The sequence below is a fragment of the Caretta caretta genome, chromosome 2 (assembly GCF_965140235.1).
Source record: "Caretta caretta isolate rCarCar2 chromosome 2, rCarCar1.hap1, whole genome shotgun sequence".
Taxonomy (NCBI): Eukaryota; Metazoa; Chordata; order Testudines; family Cheloniidae; genus Caretta; species Caretta caretta.
In genome coordinates, this window is record NC_134207.1 from 94856055 (window position 1) to 94873084 (window position 17030).

General features: G+C 38.5%; 1 protein-coding gene across 5 annotated transcripts in view; it reads right to left on the reverse strand.

The window, feature by feature from the left end:
- The window catches only part of CDH19 (cadherin 19), a 168360-nt gene that overhangs the window by 8933 nt on the left and 142397 nt on the right, over positions 1-17030 (reverse strand). For 3 of the 5 annotated variants that reach the window (XM_048840165.2, XM_048840164.2, XM_075125323.1), the window contains 3 exons: positions 10793-10914; positions 2825-2942; positions 546-797 (listed from right to left, as the gene is read on the reverse strand). In XM_048840165.2, the coding sequence (XP_048696122.2) occupies positions 546-797; positions 2825-2942; positions 10793-10914 (492 nt within the window). Of the gene's footprint in view, positions 1-545; positions 798-2824; positions 2943-8039; positions 8244-10792; positions 10915-17030 lie in introns of those variants that run through there. The other 2 variants (XM_048840166.2, XM_048840167.2) reach the window with 2 other exon arrangements.

The window sequence follows — 17030 nt, forward strand, 5'->3', positions numbered from 1 at the left end:
AAGAAGTGACTATGTAAATATGTCACTTTATTATTCAACAGATCAACTCTGTTTGTATTCAGAGTCATAGCGGCCTCCTTTATGACAAAAATAAATAAAAAGAAACAGTAAAAAATTATCTTAGCTCTACAGAACCACACAGTTATGGTGGAGAGAATTGGATTCTATTCCTTCTCATGCATCATCAGTAGAACTATCAGCTAAATTTCAACTGTAAGGCTAAATTCTGCTTTAGTTTTATGTGTGCTAAGACAAGATTTTAGCCTTCCACATCTTTACGACAGCTGATGATAGATGTGCATACAGGAACACACCTACACTTTGGCCAGATTTTCAGGACTGGCAGTTACAAAGACTTTTTTTTTTTTTACTTGTAAACTGAACCAATTTGATTTGTAATCAGTGAAACACAATAAACACAACAGCATAATTAGCTCAGCCAAACCAAGGAACCTCTATTCAAATTATCGAGTCTCGCATATAGCAGAAGAGGGCAGTGGGACACATATATAAATACTAAAGCCATCTCACTTATTTTTTCTTACCTAATATTATTAGTATGCAAGCCGAAACTGCAACTAAGGTTTCTATGCTGAGACCCATGGAAAACATGAAAGCTCCAAATCGACAAGACTCGGCACTAGCTTCAGTATCACAATCACAGACGCTGACAGTTAGGGTGTTTGTGCTGGTAAGTGAGGGGGTTCCATTGTCCACAATTAGGACTGGCAGGAAGAAAACAAACTGCTCTTGTCGACTGAAGCCATTTTTTGCTGTAAGAATTCCAGCTGTGTTATCTAGAAGATGAAGTATTTGTATCAGATATTTGTCACTTTAACAAAAATAAATAAATAAATAATCTGGCTAATAACTTATCCTTATTTGCAATGAATGACATTCTGAAAAGGTCAGACTGAGAGTCAAAAAATGTCACAGTAAAGGTAGGGTGGCTTACATCCAACTGCTGTGAGTTGGACCCAGGAGATTGAAGCTGAGATCAGAGTAAGGCCCATAGTCTTTCATTTACACAGGAAAGCGAAGTGTGGGGAGGACTTTACTGATTTAAATGCTTTTATAAATCACCAAAACCAGGTAAAATGCAGGATGTTCTAAGCAAGATGAGACATTTCAATTTTGATAGATTAACAAAGCATCAGTTATAATGCACCATGCAAATCAGCTTCCCCGGACAACTCATTACTGTTTTATACAGTAATTTTCTTTAGTAAATTAATATAAAAATGGGCCTAATACAGAGCCATTTATCCAAACCTTCTGTACTTTGCAATATAAATATGGCTGATCAGAACAACCCCCAGGCTTTGTTTTGTAAAACCAGCTTTTCAACAAAGTATGCAAAACAAATGAACAAATATAAACATTCAGTTTTGTTTGCCTGCATATCTGTGGTTGTTGGTAACCTAATGTGTGGAGGGCAAATTCTGCTCTGTGTTACATCAGTAGATCCAGAGTAACTCCATTTACTTCAATGCAAGTATTCCAGAAGTGATGGCAGAATTTGACCAAGGAACTTTGTATTAATGTTCAAACCCAAAAGTGGGGAAAAATACCTACCCCATATTCAAACTGATGAACTGATTTTTTGAAATGGACCCATGCAACCAGCTACCATCCTGTCCAGCTGTTTGTAGAGCATATTGTATAAGTGGCTAATCAAAAGGTTCAACATTCAAAGGATGGCTTTCTGATAGGTGGGGGGGGGGGGGCAGACAAACTTGGTTGTGAGCATCCACAACCTCAAAACAGGGGCCAAGTGTGCTCCTGCTATTTTGGCCAGGGAACACTTCAGCTTAGAAACACTTTAACTATGTAGCTTGTTGGAAAAATATGCAGGGCAGGTGGCAGGGTTGTTTGGTTTTGTGTGATTAGAAAGTTGGCGACCTTACGTAGGATTACACCTCCTAGCAGTGGGTCAGAGGTAAATGAAAACCAGAAATTTAAATATGTATTAAAACATTGCCTTTCCTTTTGGAGACATTAAGAAAACTAGTTTTCCTATAGAATGAACTTTCCAAAAGTTAGTCCCATTGATTTATTCACCTAGCCAGACATTCAGATAATTAGCAAAATCAATATAAGTAATGTGTATTTTAGTTGAGTTTGAAAGAAGCTCTTCTTCTAAGTCTCAGAAGACTGACTTTAACTGGTCATCTTTCCTGTAATATCACCAGCTGTTAAACTTAAGTTTTCCCTTCAGATTAGTTTCGATTGGTGACCCCCTAGACCATTCTTTTGAAGCATCTGGATCAATACCAAAATGGTACAGCATTAGGATATGCAGAGAAGTCATTCATATCATGTCATCAGTAATCGATGCATACAGTTTTAAATGTAACAGGATGCAAAGTTACATAATTGTGAATTGTGCTTCTGTTTATAATTCTATTTTTGCTGAACTGAGTAAAAGAGTGAACCCCTATTAACAGCATCTCTCTAATATTCTTTTTTTAACACCAATATGTGACAATTTAGGAGTTAAAATTATGCTCCATAACGTATACTATATTTAACTATCTATTAAATAATATAAATCTATTTTTCTTGATTTTGTGCTAAGTATTTTTCTCTCTTCCATAATACTATCTTTTGTTGATTAAAGTTATTTGGATTCTAAAAGAACTATTCTACATGAGGTTATTGGATTATATTATTATTAAAGTTTGCTCATGATAACTCTTTTGCCCTATTTCAAACTTAACACCAAACATTTCTCTGTATGGCTGGATGTGATGGTGATGTGAGCACTATTAAAGCATGAATATTTCATGAAGGGATTTTTAAAAAGCTACATGAATGACACTACCTTGATTATCTCTGACAGTAAAATTTGAGTTGTTTGTGGCCTCCCGAGCCAGATCGAAGTAAAAATGATGGCCTTCTACTGAATCATCTTTATCCACTGCACTGATGGTCTGGATTAGCTGCGAATAAACATGACTGTTTAAGAATAAACACTATTTACTTTCTTTTAACACAATAAATGTCAGCCATTATAATGAATTGCTGAGGCTACAAATTCTGCAGCAAATAAATGTATATAATTGTAACCTTGTTGGGGTTATCGGTTTTCTAATGTATTTTTAGTGTCCTGCCATTATGCCATTTGATTTTGTGTTGATTTGAGGGAGATAAGCATTAAATGCCTAGGATAATGTAAATGGCTTCCAGAATCAAAATGCAAAGTGTAAATAAAGTTTCCATATGCAAACAAGAATCATATATAAAATATTTTGCCCTTTCCTTTTTCCCACAAGGTGAAAAATATATCATTCTCCATTTGAACCAACCCTCTAGTGCAAAAGCTATTTCCTTCCAGCCCATAAACATAGCAGCATCATTCAACTGATGTATTATAGTGGCAGTAAGTGAGAGATGGTGACAAACCCATGTGCTGAATTGTTGGTTCTGGAAATTATGATAGACTGATTATGGAAGTTTTTGTTTTGGTTTTCAATAAAACAAAACAGGCCTTAGTTACAAATGTGTCAAAGCAGATTGTCATTTGCAAGAGAACAAAGTCAAAATTAACATCTTAGCCCTGAAAATAATATCTTCCATCTACATGAATAAACAACCAAGATGAACTCAATATAATGAGCAATATTTCTGCTTGCAAAGAGCAAGTATTTATCACTATTATCAGTTGCTATTCAGTGAATTATGCATCATCAAGTACATCATTCAATGAAGATCTTCACAGATCACTACAAAAGCCAATTTGTTTCTTTCATTAGCAGAGACTGGTTTCTTAAAAGTATGTTTTAATTAGATAAGGACCCAAACCAAAAATCCAGACCTGAATCTTTGATACTTAGGAAAATGTCATGTCCATTTCGAATAACGTGACTCTATTTTATCAGTCACTGTGTCTTCATTTTGTATATGGATTTGAGCGTCCAGGACTCTGAGTACACTCAACTCCCATTGAACACAGTGAACCTGAGAGACCGTCACTCTTTTGGGTGTTACAGTGGAGATTTTCAAAGGCACTTAGCCAATGGGAGCCCGGCACCTAACTGCAATTTGTCTTCGAAAATCTCCCCCAATTACAAATATTTTCCATTCAAAGTTCTAAGTAAACATAAAATTCCATTTCCTTTTAGGCAAGATAATAATCATGGGAGTATCATGATATCTGTCTTTTCTGCCACGATACTTAAGGAATGTACGAGGCAAGTGTGAAAGCAACAGGATATGCTGTTGTTGTGGGTGCCCCATATTCCTGGCACTCCGTCTTGTTCATGTGAGCAAGCCATCTTTCATCTGTGTAAAGATCCCATGGAGAAACAGAAGTCCTATGTAGCCTTATCTTGGCAGTGCTAGAGCACTGATTGCTACTGCATGGGATGTCTCCCACATCAGACAAAAGGGTGTCTTCTACATAACTGTTAGGAATAATGGGATGTTTCCTCTTTTCCCAGAACTAGAGAGTATCTAGGGTGATTCAAATATGCAGAAAGGGGGGAGAGCGAACTAGCCCCAATCATAGCAGGGAAAGCTGCTCCCTCAACACTATTGTGAGAATAGATGCAAGATTATCTTTTGAAAAGTGAATGTAATTGTCACAGATAGTGCAATATTGACAGAACTAGAGAATGAAGCCCTTTGCTTATGCATGTATCCAGTACAGAACTGGAAGCCATGGTCCAGCTTCCTCATGCTATTCTATCATGTACTCAACAAACTAATGTGGCTATTTCAGCAGGTTTGATGGTAATAATCTCCATGCCTATAGCTGACAAACTGTATGGCTGTGTGTATTCCACAAATATTTGCTTAAATTCAAAAGCAAATTACAATTTGGTTGTGTTCATGGCAGTTTCATGGTCATTTTCCATCAATTTTTGAACTTTACTAATGTGAGTTTCAGGAAAAATGAAAGTTGAGCCTCAATGTTTGACTATTTGATTGTAAAATTGGTACCTCATAATTAGCAATTTGTGCTTTATTGGTTAGTTATGTCATGTGACATTCTTTCAATTCCATGATTGGCTAACTATATAGCTAACCAAGATACTGATGCAGTGGTGAGCTCCATACAGACAATGTAGTCTGGTCACATGGAGCTCATTGAAGATTGACATTATCACAGAAACTATTAATTATTTATTTGATTCTGATACTCTCAATTTACAATTGCATTGTGCTGATTAGTAACATAGCCATCTAATCAGGAAACAAATCATTACAAATCCATCATGTTTGGAATTCTCAAAATATCTGCAGTTTCAAGTCAACAGAGCTGGTCTGCTATTTCACTATTAATTCATTGTGACAAAGTTCCTCCTCTGCCTTGGTGGGTCCTGCACTTATTGGCGGATTTCCTTGCCTCATAGACTCACAGCAGCCCTCAGTTTGGTCACTTTTGCTAGTGGCTCAAACCTGCCATTCACTCAGCTAACCTCATCACTGGCCAGCATGGGGAAAAGAAAGGAGAACAATTCCCACAGTCTCTGCTGGTCCACCGAGTGGATCGGGGGACAGGCCAGGGACCTTCCCCTCTAATGGGACCCACAGTCCAGGTCAGCTCCTCCTGTATCCAATAGGGAGTTGGGGGGATGGGCAGAACCCGGGCCCGCTCTCTACTCCAGGTTCCAGCCCAGGGCCCTGTACATCACAGCTGTCTATAGTGTTTTGTGTAACACCTGTGTAACAGCTACAACTCCCTGGGCTACTTCCCCATGGCCTCCTTCCAACACCTTCTGTATCCTCACCACAGGACCTTCCTCCAGATGCCAGATAGTGTTTGCACTCCTCAGTCCTCCAGCAGCACATCCTCTCACTCTCTGCTCCTTGTGCGCTCTGCACTGACTGAAGTGAGGTCTTTTTTAAACCAGGTGCCCTGTTTAACCTGTCTTAATTGATTATAGCAGCTTCTTAATTGGCTCCAGGTGTCCTAATTAGTCTGTTTGCCTTAATTGGTTCCAGCAAGTTCTTGATTGTTCTGGAACTGCCCCTGTTATCTTATCCAGGGGAAAGGGGTCTGCTTAACCTGGGGCTAATATATCTGCCTTCTATCACTCTCCTGTAGGCATCTGGCCTGACCCTGTCACATCATGTATAGCTAGCTAGCTAAATAAATAATATATAAATAAATGTGGGCATCTGTATATATATTTTTCCATGCAGTATCAGTTATAACTAAGCAAAATGAATACTTCTTTGACAAGTTCATTTTCAGTCTGGAATAATAACAAGCTGACTTTTTCCTTGTTTGTCTTTGCTATTTAAAAAAAAAAAGAGAGGAAAAATAAGGGAGGGGGGGGAATGGGAAACCTGCCTCTTTCTGACTATTCTAAGCATATGCATGTATCTTGTGAGCTTCATCCTAGAATTGAAGGAATACTGTCAACATATAGGTAGGGAAATGTCTTAATCTTTATTTCTTATTGGATCATTTTTACTAGGAATCAACATAAACCATATAAGTCTATAAATGATTAAGTGCAACAGAAAGCTCTGATTTTTCTAAGTGTGAAGTAAAAATGATCCAGAAAGAAAGAAAAAGATATATTTTTCCAGTCTCCCTAGTTTTGTTTGCATCTAACCTGGGACAGGCTGGCACCTCAGTGCAGTGCAGTGAAGGCAGCATCACAGTTTGAGAAGTTCTGCACTAACTGCTTGTGAATCAAGATCTACAAATCCTATGTGCTTCATGTGGGGAAAAAAGATAAGGAGGTTAGGTATTGCTTTCATACAGTTGTAGAAGATGATTGGATTTAAATCTAATTGCCATGAATTGTGTTACTTTGAAGCTCATTAATCTGGAAGCTCTAATAATCTATGAGCCAATTTGAAAACGTGCATTTGTTTTTAAACTGAAATGTATCCATTATTTCTTCCCCTAGAGATGTGGTTTGGGGTTTTCCTTGGAGTGGTCAAGTCCACTGATTCTTTACACAAAAGTTCAGCTCTTTTTGCCAGATTTATCAGAGGTAGATGGAGCTGTCAGTCTGGATAAACCATGGGCCTGCCAGAAGTTTGCTAAATGTTCACAACCTGTTATCCACTGTATTCATTGTTTGAAATTATTCACAAGTTGCCTCCTTAAAATTCATTGAAATTATTTCCACTTTTGGACAACTCTTGTATGAGCACACTCTACCAGATCAGCCTCAACTATGTGGTCAGGAAAAGCTCATGCTTTAGCTAACCATAATTACAATACGGCAACTTGGTCCATAGTTACACACCCTCTCAAAATACCAGAAGCTGGATTCCCATGCATCAGCAGATTCAGTTAGGGCAAGAGGAGGTTTAAATCCCTACACACTACTTCCGTTTTCTTTTATTGTCTATGGAGATATCCCCATTTCTCGTCCTCCCTGTTTTCTTATCACTGCTCTTTATGTGCTACTTGTACATGATCAATAGACATACCAAGGTAAAATAATAAATGTTGTCTTACCCATCAATTTCTCTCTCCTGATTTCAAAAATTCTTTAAAAACATGACTTGTTAGGAATGGTCTATTTTTGCAAACTGCTCATTATCAACCTGAATCATGTACAGCCAGTTCTATATACAACTTGGTATTCTTTGTGAGGGTTTTGTGTGTGTGTGTCTGTGTGTGTGTGTGTGTGTCTGTGTGCTACAATTCATTTTATAGGAAGCTAATATCACATACATTCTCTTCACTTGCACTGTAACTACTGGCTATTTTATTATATGCTAAGTAGTTGGGTAAATGCATGGCTTTTTTTCTGATCTCTAACTCAAAGTGCAGATTACGTAGTCTCTGCTTTTGGATCTAATAAGTAAAATTACAAAGTAAACTACAACATCAAAGTCAGTTCATGTGTGATCATCAAATTAGAAGAATTCATGCAAAACAAATATACATTAGAGAAGACAGCACTCATTCAAAATGTAGGTGAACTCAGTGCAGCTTGTCTTCAGCTGAAATCTGCTTCTTGCCTGATATGAAGAAAGACTAGGAGCCACAAGGGGGTTGAAATTACTATACATATAACTGGACACATTCTGGATGCTCAACTCACTTACCCTATCCCAGAAAGTCATTTGATGTAGTACATTTAAATCTCTCAAGCTGCAGTTCTGAGCTAGAGTCAATTCATTAATGCCCAGTGAGTAAGTCTTGCTGGGCTAAATTCATTCTTGCTATGACATCTGTGGTCTTACACCAGGGATGTATTTGGTCCATTTTGCTTACTGGCCATTTTTATAGATTTTGGTATAGAATTCAACGGAGTTTGTAACTACTGTAATAAAAGCAATAAAGAAAAACTGTCACGCTGTGGTCAACAAGTTCCCAAAACGGATGAGCCTATTATTTATATATATATAGTGGTAAGGTCAAAGAGATTCAATGTGAATCCAGAGAGAATCCAACAGCCACATGGTTTACTAATATTGTTCTATTAGATCTGATGCTAGCAATAGCTATAATAGGATAGTATTCTATTTTATATAGCACCTTTCATGCTCAGGTTATTTTGAACATAATAGATTTAATACTGGTAGTGCAGTGAAAGTGGTTTCTCGATGTGCAAAAGGAAGCTGCCTTCCTGGCTACTATGCAGTTGATGTGTGGATTATAGGAAGGTGCAGAACTATAAGATAAAATGGAAAATGAAAAATCCATTAAAAATGTCTGATAAACCTGATGGATGGATTTGGACCATAGCCAAAAATATCCATCTTCTTTTACATTCATTTTTATTGTCAAGCTATCTTTTCAGATGATAGTCCCAAGGACCCAAATGCAATTCTTCTATTTGAACCACTTCCAGGGGCTAGGAAACATAATATAACAAGGAAAAAATGAGAGCAAAAGTAATTTGCTAAAAATAGACTGAGAACTTTTTAATAATCTTGGGGGGTTTTCTGCCAAAAAGAAAAGAAAATGTAATTCAAGGTTAGCATTGTTCTTAGATATAAGCTATAGTATCACCCCACTGTCTTTGAGTTAGGCTAAGCAAAAGGGCATTTTATTCTCTGTATTGTTATAGTTCCTTTGTTTCCTAAAATATGGCCCTTTTATGCTCTTGAATCATTCACAAATAATGTATTTATATGTATTTGCTTTTTGTTTTCACTTACAAACTGGATTGAAGTCAACAATAAAATCCTCCAAATCCCACAGCATAAGGAACTTTTCCCCTTCAATAACTCCTCCCCATTCTGACAAACCTGAGAATACAGGGTTAGCTTTGCAGTGCCCCATGAAAGTAAACAAACTCCAGCTCTGTCAGGCTAAGGAAGGAAGCAATTTCCAGAGGTAGGAGCCCTTCACTGAAAATACCCCTCAATACCTTTTTCAGACATAAATAGGAGGGAAGCTACCTCAAGCACTCCAGCTTATCATGATGGCCCCAAAAGCCCTGATCTACCATTGCCATTGTGTGGACAACCCTGGGCCATCATAGAGTCAGTTGAGGAAAGATGGCCAAAAAGAGGGGTTGTATTTGACTGACTGTTCAAAGCCGACTGAAATCAATGGAAACCTTTCCACTGATTTCAGTGGTCTATATATCAGGCCCTTAGAGTTTGAAAGAGCTCCATTGAATTCAGTGGGCTATGGATTGGAATCTGAGTTAGGCAGGAACTAAACCATTTAGAGCTTCATAACGTGAAGCTTACAACTTTAATTGCCTTGTATTAATTCTCACTATATATAAATTCTAAAATCTAAATTGATCTGTTAAGTGATCATCATAAAAATACTAATTTTTATCTCTAGACTCCTTCTGATGAAAATATAAAAACATTAATAATATCTATGTATCTATCTATATGGAAAGCCTACAAAAACAGTCTGTTAAAAGTAAAGGAAGGTAAAATTTATATTACACATCAGCCATAACAATCTCTTTTTTATACCATTAAGTTAAGTAAAACATCTTAATCATTGACTGTGATAATTATGCATTTCAGTAACAATTTCTTATTATTCCTTCCAAGAGTGTTTGGTGTTGAGCAAGTGACTTAACAAATCTCTGTTCTATAGTTTTGCCACCTGTAAGCTCTGATAAATATTATTTTCCTACTTCAGATAGGTGTGGTGAGATTCCACTCATTAATGTGTATTATTGTTTTCAGCAGTGCCTTTCTTCCTAGAGGATTCCAGAGCACCGTGGAAATTATATGTAAATTCAGAGATTTCTTCACCTACTCCTGAAAAGAAGTCATCTTTGGGGCAGAACACAACAGCAATTCATCAGCACACAACAACATTATGCAACAGTAGTAACTTTAGAAAAGAAAACCAATGTCATTTTGAATTATGAACAAATAAAAAAAATATATTGATGATATAAATATTTGTTTGTAAATTATATTATTTACTACAATGATATCATTGCATTTTTAGTTAAAGCATTAAAATATGCTAATAGCACCCGAAAGACTTCATTTTACTTCAATGGGCTTTTGATCAGGGTACATAATTAAAGATTTAAACCTTACTGTATTCTAAAAGACAATGAATAATCCTCTCAAAATGCTATACATAATTGCTGAGAATCTCAGTCCCAATAGGATTTTGTCTCTGTGACATTAAACTGTACTAAAATTGTGGTGTTTTTTTTTTACCAGTTTCCTTCTCTACCCATCTAAGATTATGTTTTCTTGTTTGGTTGCTAGGGATATTGTTCTTATTGGAAAGAAATATTATACTCTATACGATTATCCTGCATTTGTAATATCGAAATAAACTGGGATCAAGCAAATAGCAATACCATATGCCAAATGTCTTAGGTCACTGAAAAGGGAAACAATATGGTTACACAACAACTTTTCAGCCTCTTACCTGTCCAGATCTTGCATTTTCACACACATAAATCTCATAGTGTTTTGGGAATTCTGGAGCATGATCATTAACATCAAGAACTTGAACATACACAGTTACTTCAGAAATTTGTTCTGGATTTCCTAAATAAAAGGAGGAAAGGACATCAAGAATCAATGGTTACGTTTAACACATTGCATGTTTTCAAGAAATAAGGGTATTCAAATTTTCTATTAAGTGATGACAATCTTCAGCTGAGAAGGAAATCCTTACTGATGCCCACAAATATTGCCCAAAATATTAATCGGTTGGGGTATTCCTATCCATTGCTCTGTAAAATTATTTTAGCAAGGTAACACTTCTGATTATAAGATTGCAGCAGCAACCAAGAAGATTTTCTGATATTGTATTTCATTTCGAGAAGCAGACAAAATTGTAAAGCAGAATCTCTCTTTATTATTATTATGATTATGATAATGATTAATGCCACTACAGCTGGTCTTAGTTGACATTTCAGAGGTTTGGGCAAAAACAAATTTCCCCAAAATTCCCACTGTTTCAAAAATATCCAGCCAGCTCTAGCCATAAACCAATCAGGATGGATGCACCATCCTCTGGTTCATGCCCACGGGTTGAGAAACTGTATTCTACAGAAATGAGGCCCATGGGTGACAACATATCCACAAGCCTCCAAGCACACAGATGGGTGCAGAAACCTGAATATTTCCAAACTTTCTCAAACTAGCACCTTTGTTCAAAATACGCCTACATATAAAAGGATGACCTCTTAGGTCTTGTCTACAAGCCTATGTTGTACCATTTTAACTATATTGATACAACCCCTCTGGTGTGGATACAGTTATATTAGTATAGCTGTACTAATATCTTTCTCTGGTATGGAAAGGGGATTTAGCTACACTTGTATAGGGCATCTTTTATTGGTATAATGGTGTCCACAGTAGTGGGTTGTAATGCTTCCCAGGGGGTTATGAGACACCTCGCTACCACTTGCCATTAGCATGAGGAAGCCTTGTTTGTGCCTGCCATGTGTCAGCTCCCTGACTCCATTGGCCACAGGAAACACAAGCACTCCCCTCTTAGCCAAATCAGGCTCTACTGTCTAGTGATAGGCTTGCTACAACCCCTCTGACCATCTCCCTAGAGTGTCGAAGACTTGGTCCATTAGAAACAGACTTCACAGATTTGCTACTTCCAAAGTAGCAGCTTACAATTTTCCTCTTAGATCACAGCACTCCTTAACACACAACACTTAGATACGTTCATAGCGAAAACAAGCAAAAGTTTATTTAACAAAGAGTAAAGATTCAAATGATAGCAAGTAGAAATATTGGAAACAAAAGATGATTGCATATAAAATAAAATCATAACTCAAATTCTAGAACTTAGATTTATTTAATTTTCTACTTTCATATTTTACAGATCAATGCTCACCCCGAAGACCTTGCAGTGTTTTTCAACCAGGGTTGATCTTTCATTCATGAGATAAGTTACGCTGCCAGTTTGCCTCCTCAGTGAAAGATGCCAGGGGGTACCTCTGCTCCCCTGAAACACTCCAACAATCCACTGTCTTTACTCGGAAACAATATTCCCTCCTGCTGCTTTATTTCTTCCTGTAACTATCCTCTCTCATATAGTTCACAATCTCTTGCTTCGAATTTTAGCTCAGTATGTAAATAGAGCTGTACTGTGAAGCAGACAATACACAATTCCCAGCCAGTGAGATAGCTTCTATTACCCCCTGCCTGGAAGGAACTGGTATGAGGCATGTCACCATGTTTATCTAAACTCCAAGGCACTGAGAATATAATTTCCAGTATAGATACCCAACTCCTTAGGTATTATCTGTACATTCATTTTGAGATAATTATGATACCCAGTGAGCTACTGGCTCTCAGTAGAAATCTCACATGCCATCATTTTGTGAATTATTGTGCACATATTTGACCCAGGGGATCCCTTTAAAAGTCCATGGACCAACCGCCCATTCCCTCACCCAGTTGGCACAAAGAAGTTCCTGGGCCACAGGGTACTGATATAACTATTCCAGTAAAAAAAAAAAATCACACCCTACTCAAAATAATTATACTGGTCCACAATCTGTATGCAAATCAGACCTAGAAATATTCTTGCTCATTTATTAAAAGATTCACAGAATGCCTCCTAAAGTCAATAGGAGCAGGGCGGTTGAGGGTGATCAACAACTTTTGGAAGCACTCTTCACATTACTGAATCAAACCTCTACTGAGAGAAAGAGACAGTACAAGAATGTACGTGTCACAGGCACCCTAATAAACATACCACTTTGGCCCCAATACAGCAAAGCACTTGAGTACATACATAGTCCCACTGAAGTCAACAGGAATACTCACATGCTTAAACTCAGGTGCTTTACTGGATCAGGAGCTGAAGCATAATATTTTCCAGTGAATAGAACCATTGTAGTACATTCTTGTTGATGAATGGCACAACCTGGTCTGTCAGTACAGCATGATTGATATTGGCAAGACCCTTTACAGTAGTTGACAATGCAAACTGTTGTGTGCTAGCATAAACTGCCTGGTGACCAGCCTTCCCGTCAGGCTGCTTCCTCTACTCAGGAAAACGAGTCAAATGGATCATGAAGATCAACAAACACTGGAATCTGAGCTGATGCAAGAGGGAACGGTATCAGAAATAACTGTAAATAAATCAGGTCAGATCTGTAACTGGTGAGTAGCGGCAGAGCCCCATTGAAACCACTGGAGCTGGGCTGATCTATGATAGGCATCAATAGTAGGCATCAAAATTCATGATAACTCCTTATATTAACCTCTTCATATATTTCTTGAAAGATTTCTTTTCGAGATGAAATTTCTCATGCTTAATATTAATAAGAATTGATTGGGAATGTATTAATAAAATTGGTTGGGCTATTTTTTTACATTACACAAGCATGGAAAAAATAAGTATCTTAAAAACAATTTTGACACTGCAGCCCTCACCCTATTTGATGCAGGTATGTGGTGAGGAGATTTGGCTGGGATGGCAGAGGGAATACATCTCTGAATTCCTGGCTAGTATGGGAGGGAATAGCAGCGCCTCCCCGCCATCCCTCTTGACAGCTTCATGGACAGAGCTTGAGTGGAGTGGGTTGATTTTAGTTCCTGCCCTCAGAGCCTGATTGGCCTATATATAGACTGCATGGGCACTTCATTGGCCTGATGGCACCCTCTGAAAATGTGAGTGTCGGAAGTTTATATTGCTCCTCCTGGCCATGAACTACCATTCACACTTGTTTTCTTTCCCCAGTTACCCTTCCATTTGGTGTTTTTAGACATTTCTCTGTTTCTAATGGTAGATTCCAAATTTTTCTCTTAGCTTTTGGCCAGAAACCCCCACATAGCTAGTTAGCACCTTCCTCAGAAAACACAAGAGGTTTTTCTTGAGATGAAATATTGTACTATTGAGTTATTTGTCACAACTGTGTAATATCTGTCCAGGGAATGTTAACTGAGGTAGCAGGGGGAACAGAGTTGCTTCTGCACTCCTTGGCACTGGCCAGGTGGCATCTGACTAGACCCTTGCTGCACATTGCATGGCGAGGGAAAGGGGTCAATACCTATGCAGAAAGACGTACCTCTTGTCTCACCACTTATCCCTTGCGCAAAAAAATGAGGATATCTGGATCTGAGCATAGCTATTTTACTCATTGCCTATGATACGATAAGCAGAACATTTACTACGCAGAGCACAGTCTGCATGAGAGGAAGAGGAAGCTGAGAGACAGCTAGATTCCAAGACAGTAGGAGATCCACAGTAACAGAGTGGCTGGTGTCTAGGAAGGTTCTTTAAGAAGAAATCAAGGTTGTAGCAGTAATTATTGGAGACCAAACTGGCCAAATCATGCAGAAATCAAAACAAAGTTTGCAAATGTAATAATGTGATTGTCCCTAGTGATAAAATCCTATCCAATAGGTGCAGAGAACTAAAGAAGTTCTGGACTCTCAAAGGCCAATCCAAAGTGAGGTAGGAGAAAAAAGCCTAGGACTAATCATGATGCCAAGAAGAATATGCCCTTGGGAAGAAACAGAGGCCTCTCAGAAAAAAACAGAAGTAATTTATACTCAACATAACCAAGTAAAGGTATCTCAGTCATCATTGTGTAAACAAAAAAAGATTTCAAAGTAATTCATTGTTATTAACTGAATCTGTAAGAGAATGAAACAAATTTATGACACTGCAGATTCACTTGGGAAGAGTATGAGATGTATTGTAGCAATTCAGCCAAGGCAGACGGGGTGGGCTTGCTTCAGAGTAGCACGGAGATGCACCACACCATGGCTGAAAGAGTATGTCCACTATTTGCTAGAGTCATTCCAGAGCCAGAAATAGTTTGTGAGAGAAGAGCAATATGGGGAAAACTTTCCAGTGTCCTCTCTGTTGCTGTGACTGACTGGAGTCATCCTATGTGTTGGCAGTGACATTTTTTATCAGACTAGGAGGAGTAAGGTTGTGTGTGTATGTATGTGTGTGTAACAGGAAGCAAACAGAACAGTGTTGGGCTAAAAGCATTAATTAAAATGAGAAACAAAGAAAATGTTACAGATGGAATCCTGGCCTGACTGAAGTCAATGGCAAAATTCCCACTGACTATTATAGGGCCAGGTTTTCACGCTGCATATTGGGCTGGAGGGAGTGGAAAGTGTTTCAAAGATAGAAGCGTGATTTAAATGGCAAACACTGTATTTGGAATTATAGGAAGATGCCTAAACTTAGTCTGAGTAGCTTGGCTTTTATGAGTACCGAGCACCCAGCAGCTCCTGTTAACTTCAGTGGGAGATGCTGGTTTCTCAGCCTTTTTGAAAATCAGGCCACACATTTAGGGGCCAGAGCATATCTGTAAGCATCTGTTTTTGAAAATATTGACCTAAATAATTATACTATGTGTTGAATCAGGCATTGAAATGTGAACATTGCTGGGAGAAATGCATTGAAGTGCACCATCAGTGAAAAGAATTCCTCGAAAACCTAAAAGACAAAAAGAGTCAGTGAGTATTTCCCCCCCCCACAATAAGCTCACTTGTAAATAAAATTTAAATGGAAAAAAAATCAGATCACTTACTTGATTAGCTGAGTCAGGTTGTGACTGTGTGTTCTCCCACCTCATTTCCTAGTGGAGATGAGCAGGAAGGAAGTATTGAATGGTAATGCTAAAAGCTAAAAATATAAAAGAACTGTATATAAATTGAAAGGCTAATCAATAAAATCACACTTATCAGACAAAACTGGAGAGGTGAGTTAAATCCTTTACCTTCCATGCTTAAGAACTGGGGAGAGTTGTGAATTCTGTAGTCGAAAGAAAATTCTGAAGCTCAGTATAAAAGGGGGGTGGTATGCTGAACTATTCAGGACAGATGGTGCTTTCTGTTATCTCTTGCTGGTAACTACTTAGAGCTGGTAGTGAACCACACCTCTGGGCATCCAAAGAAATAGCAAATTAGAGTCAAAGTTGTCCCATGTTTCAGTCAGCTGTCACCATCAGAAGTACTTGATGGAGATGTATATTTCAATTGACAGAACTTGGAGGCAGACAACATTTTGGCCCCTAATGACCTTCCTTTTGTGAATGAACAAATCACCTTCAAGTCAGTCTGGTGGCTCAAGTTTTCTTGTTCTGTTTGCATTATTAGAGTGCTATTATTTCTGGTTTGGATTGTGTACTCCAGGGGTCAGCAACCTTTGGCACGTGGCCCGTCAGGGTAAGCACCCTGGTGGGCTAGGCCGGTTTGTTTACCTGCTGCGTCTGCAGGTTCGGCCTATCACCACTCCAGGCCAATGTGGGCTGCGGGAAGCAACGCAGACCGAGAAATGTGCTGGCCGCCACTTCCTGCATCCCCCTTTGGCCTAGAGCGGTGAACTGCAGCCAGTGGGACCGCGATTGGCCAAACCTGTGGACACGGAAGGTAAATAAACCGGCCCAGCCCGCCAGGGGGCTTACCCTGGCAGGCCATGTGCCAAAGGCTGCCGATCCCTGGTGTACTCTATATAGGCAGATTAGCACCTACCAAAAGACAGAAAATATTTGGCTTGATTCGCTGTTGCATTGGAACTCCACTCAGTGCATGATGGAAGAAGGGTCATTAGGCATCTGGTTCTGGCTCTGAGAATCTCAAGGTCAGACCTGGCACAAGTAGACATACCATATGTTGTGCCACTGATGTATGCTCCTTAATGCAACTTACATCAGTGGAGGATTGCC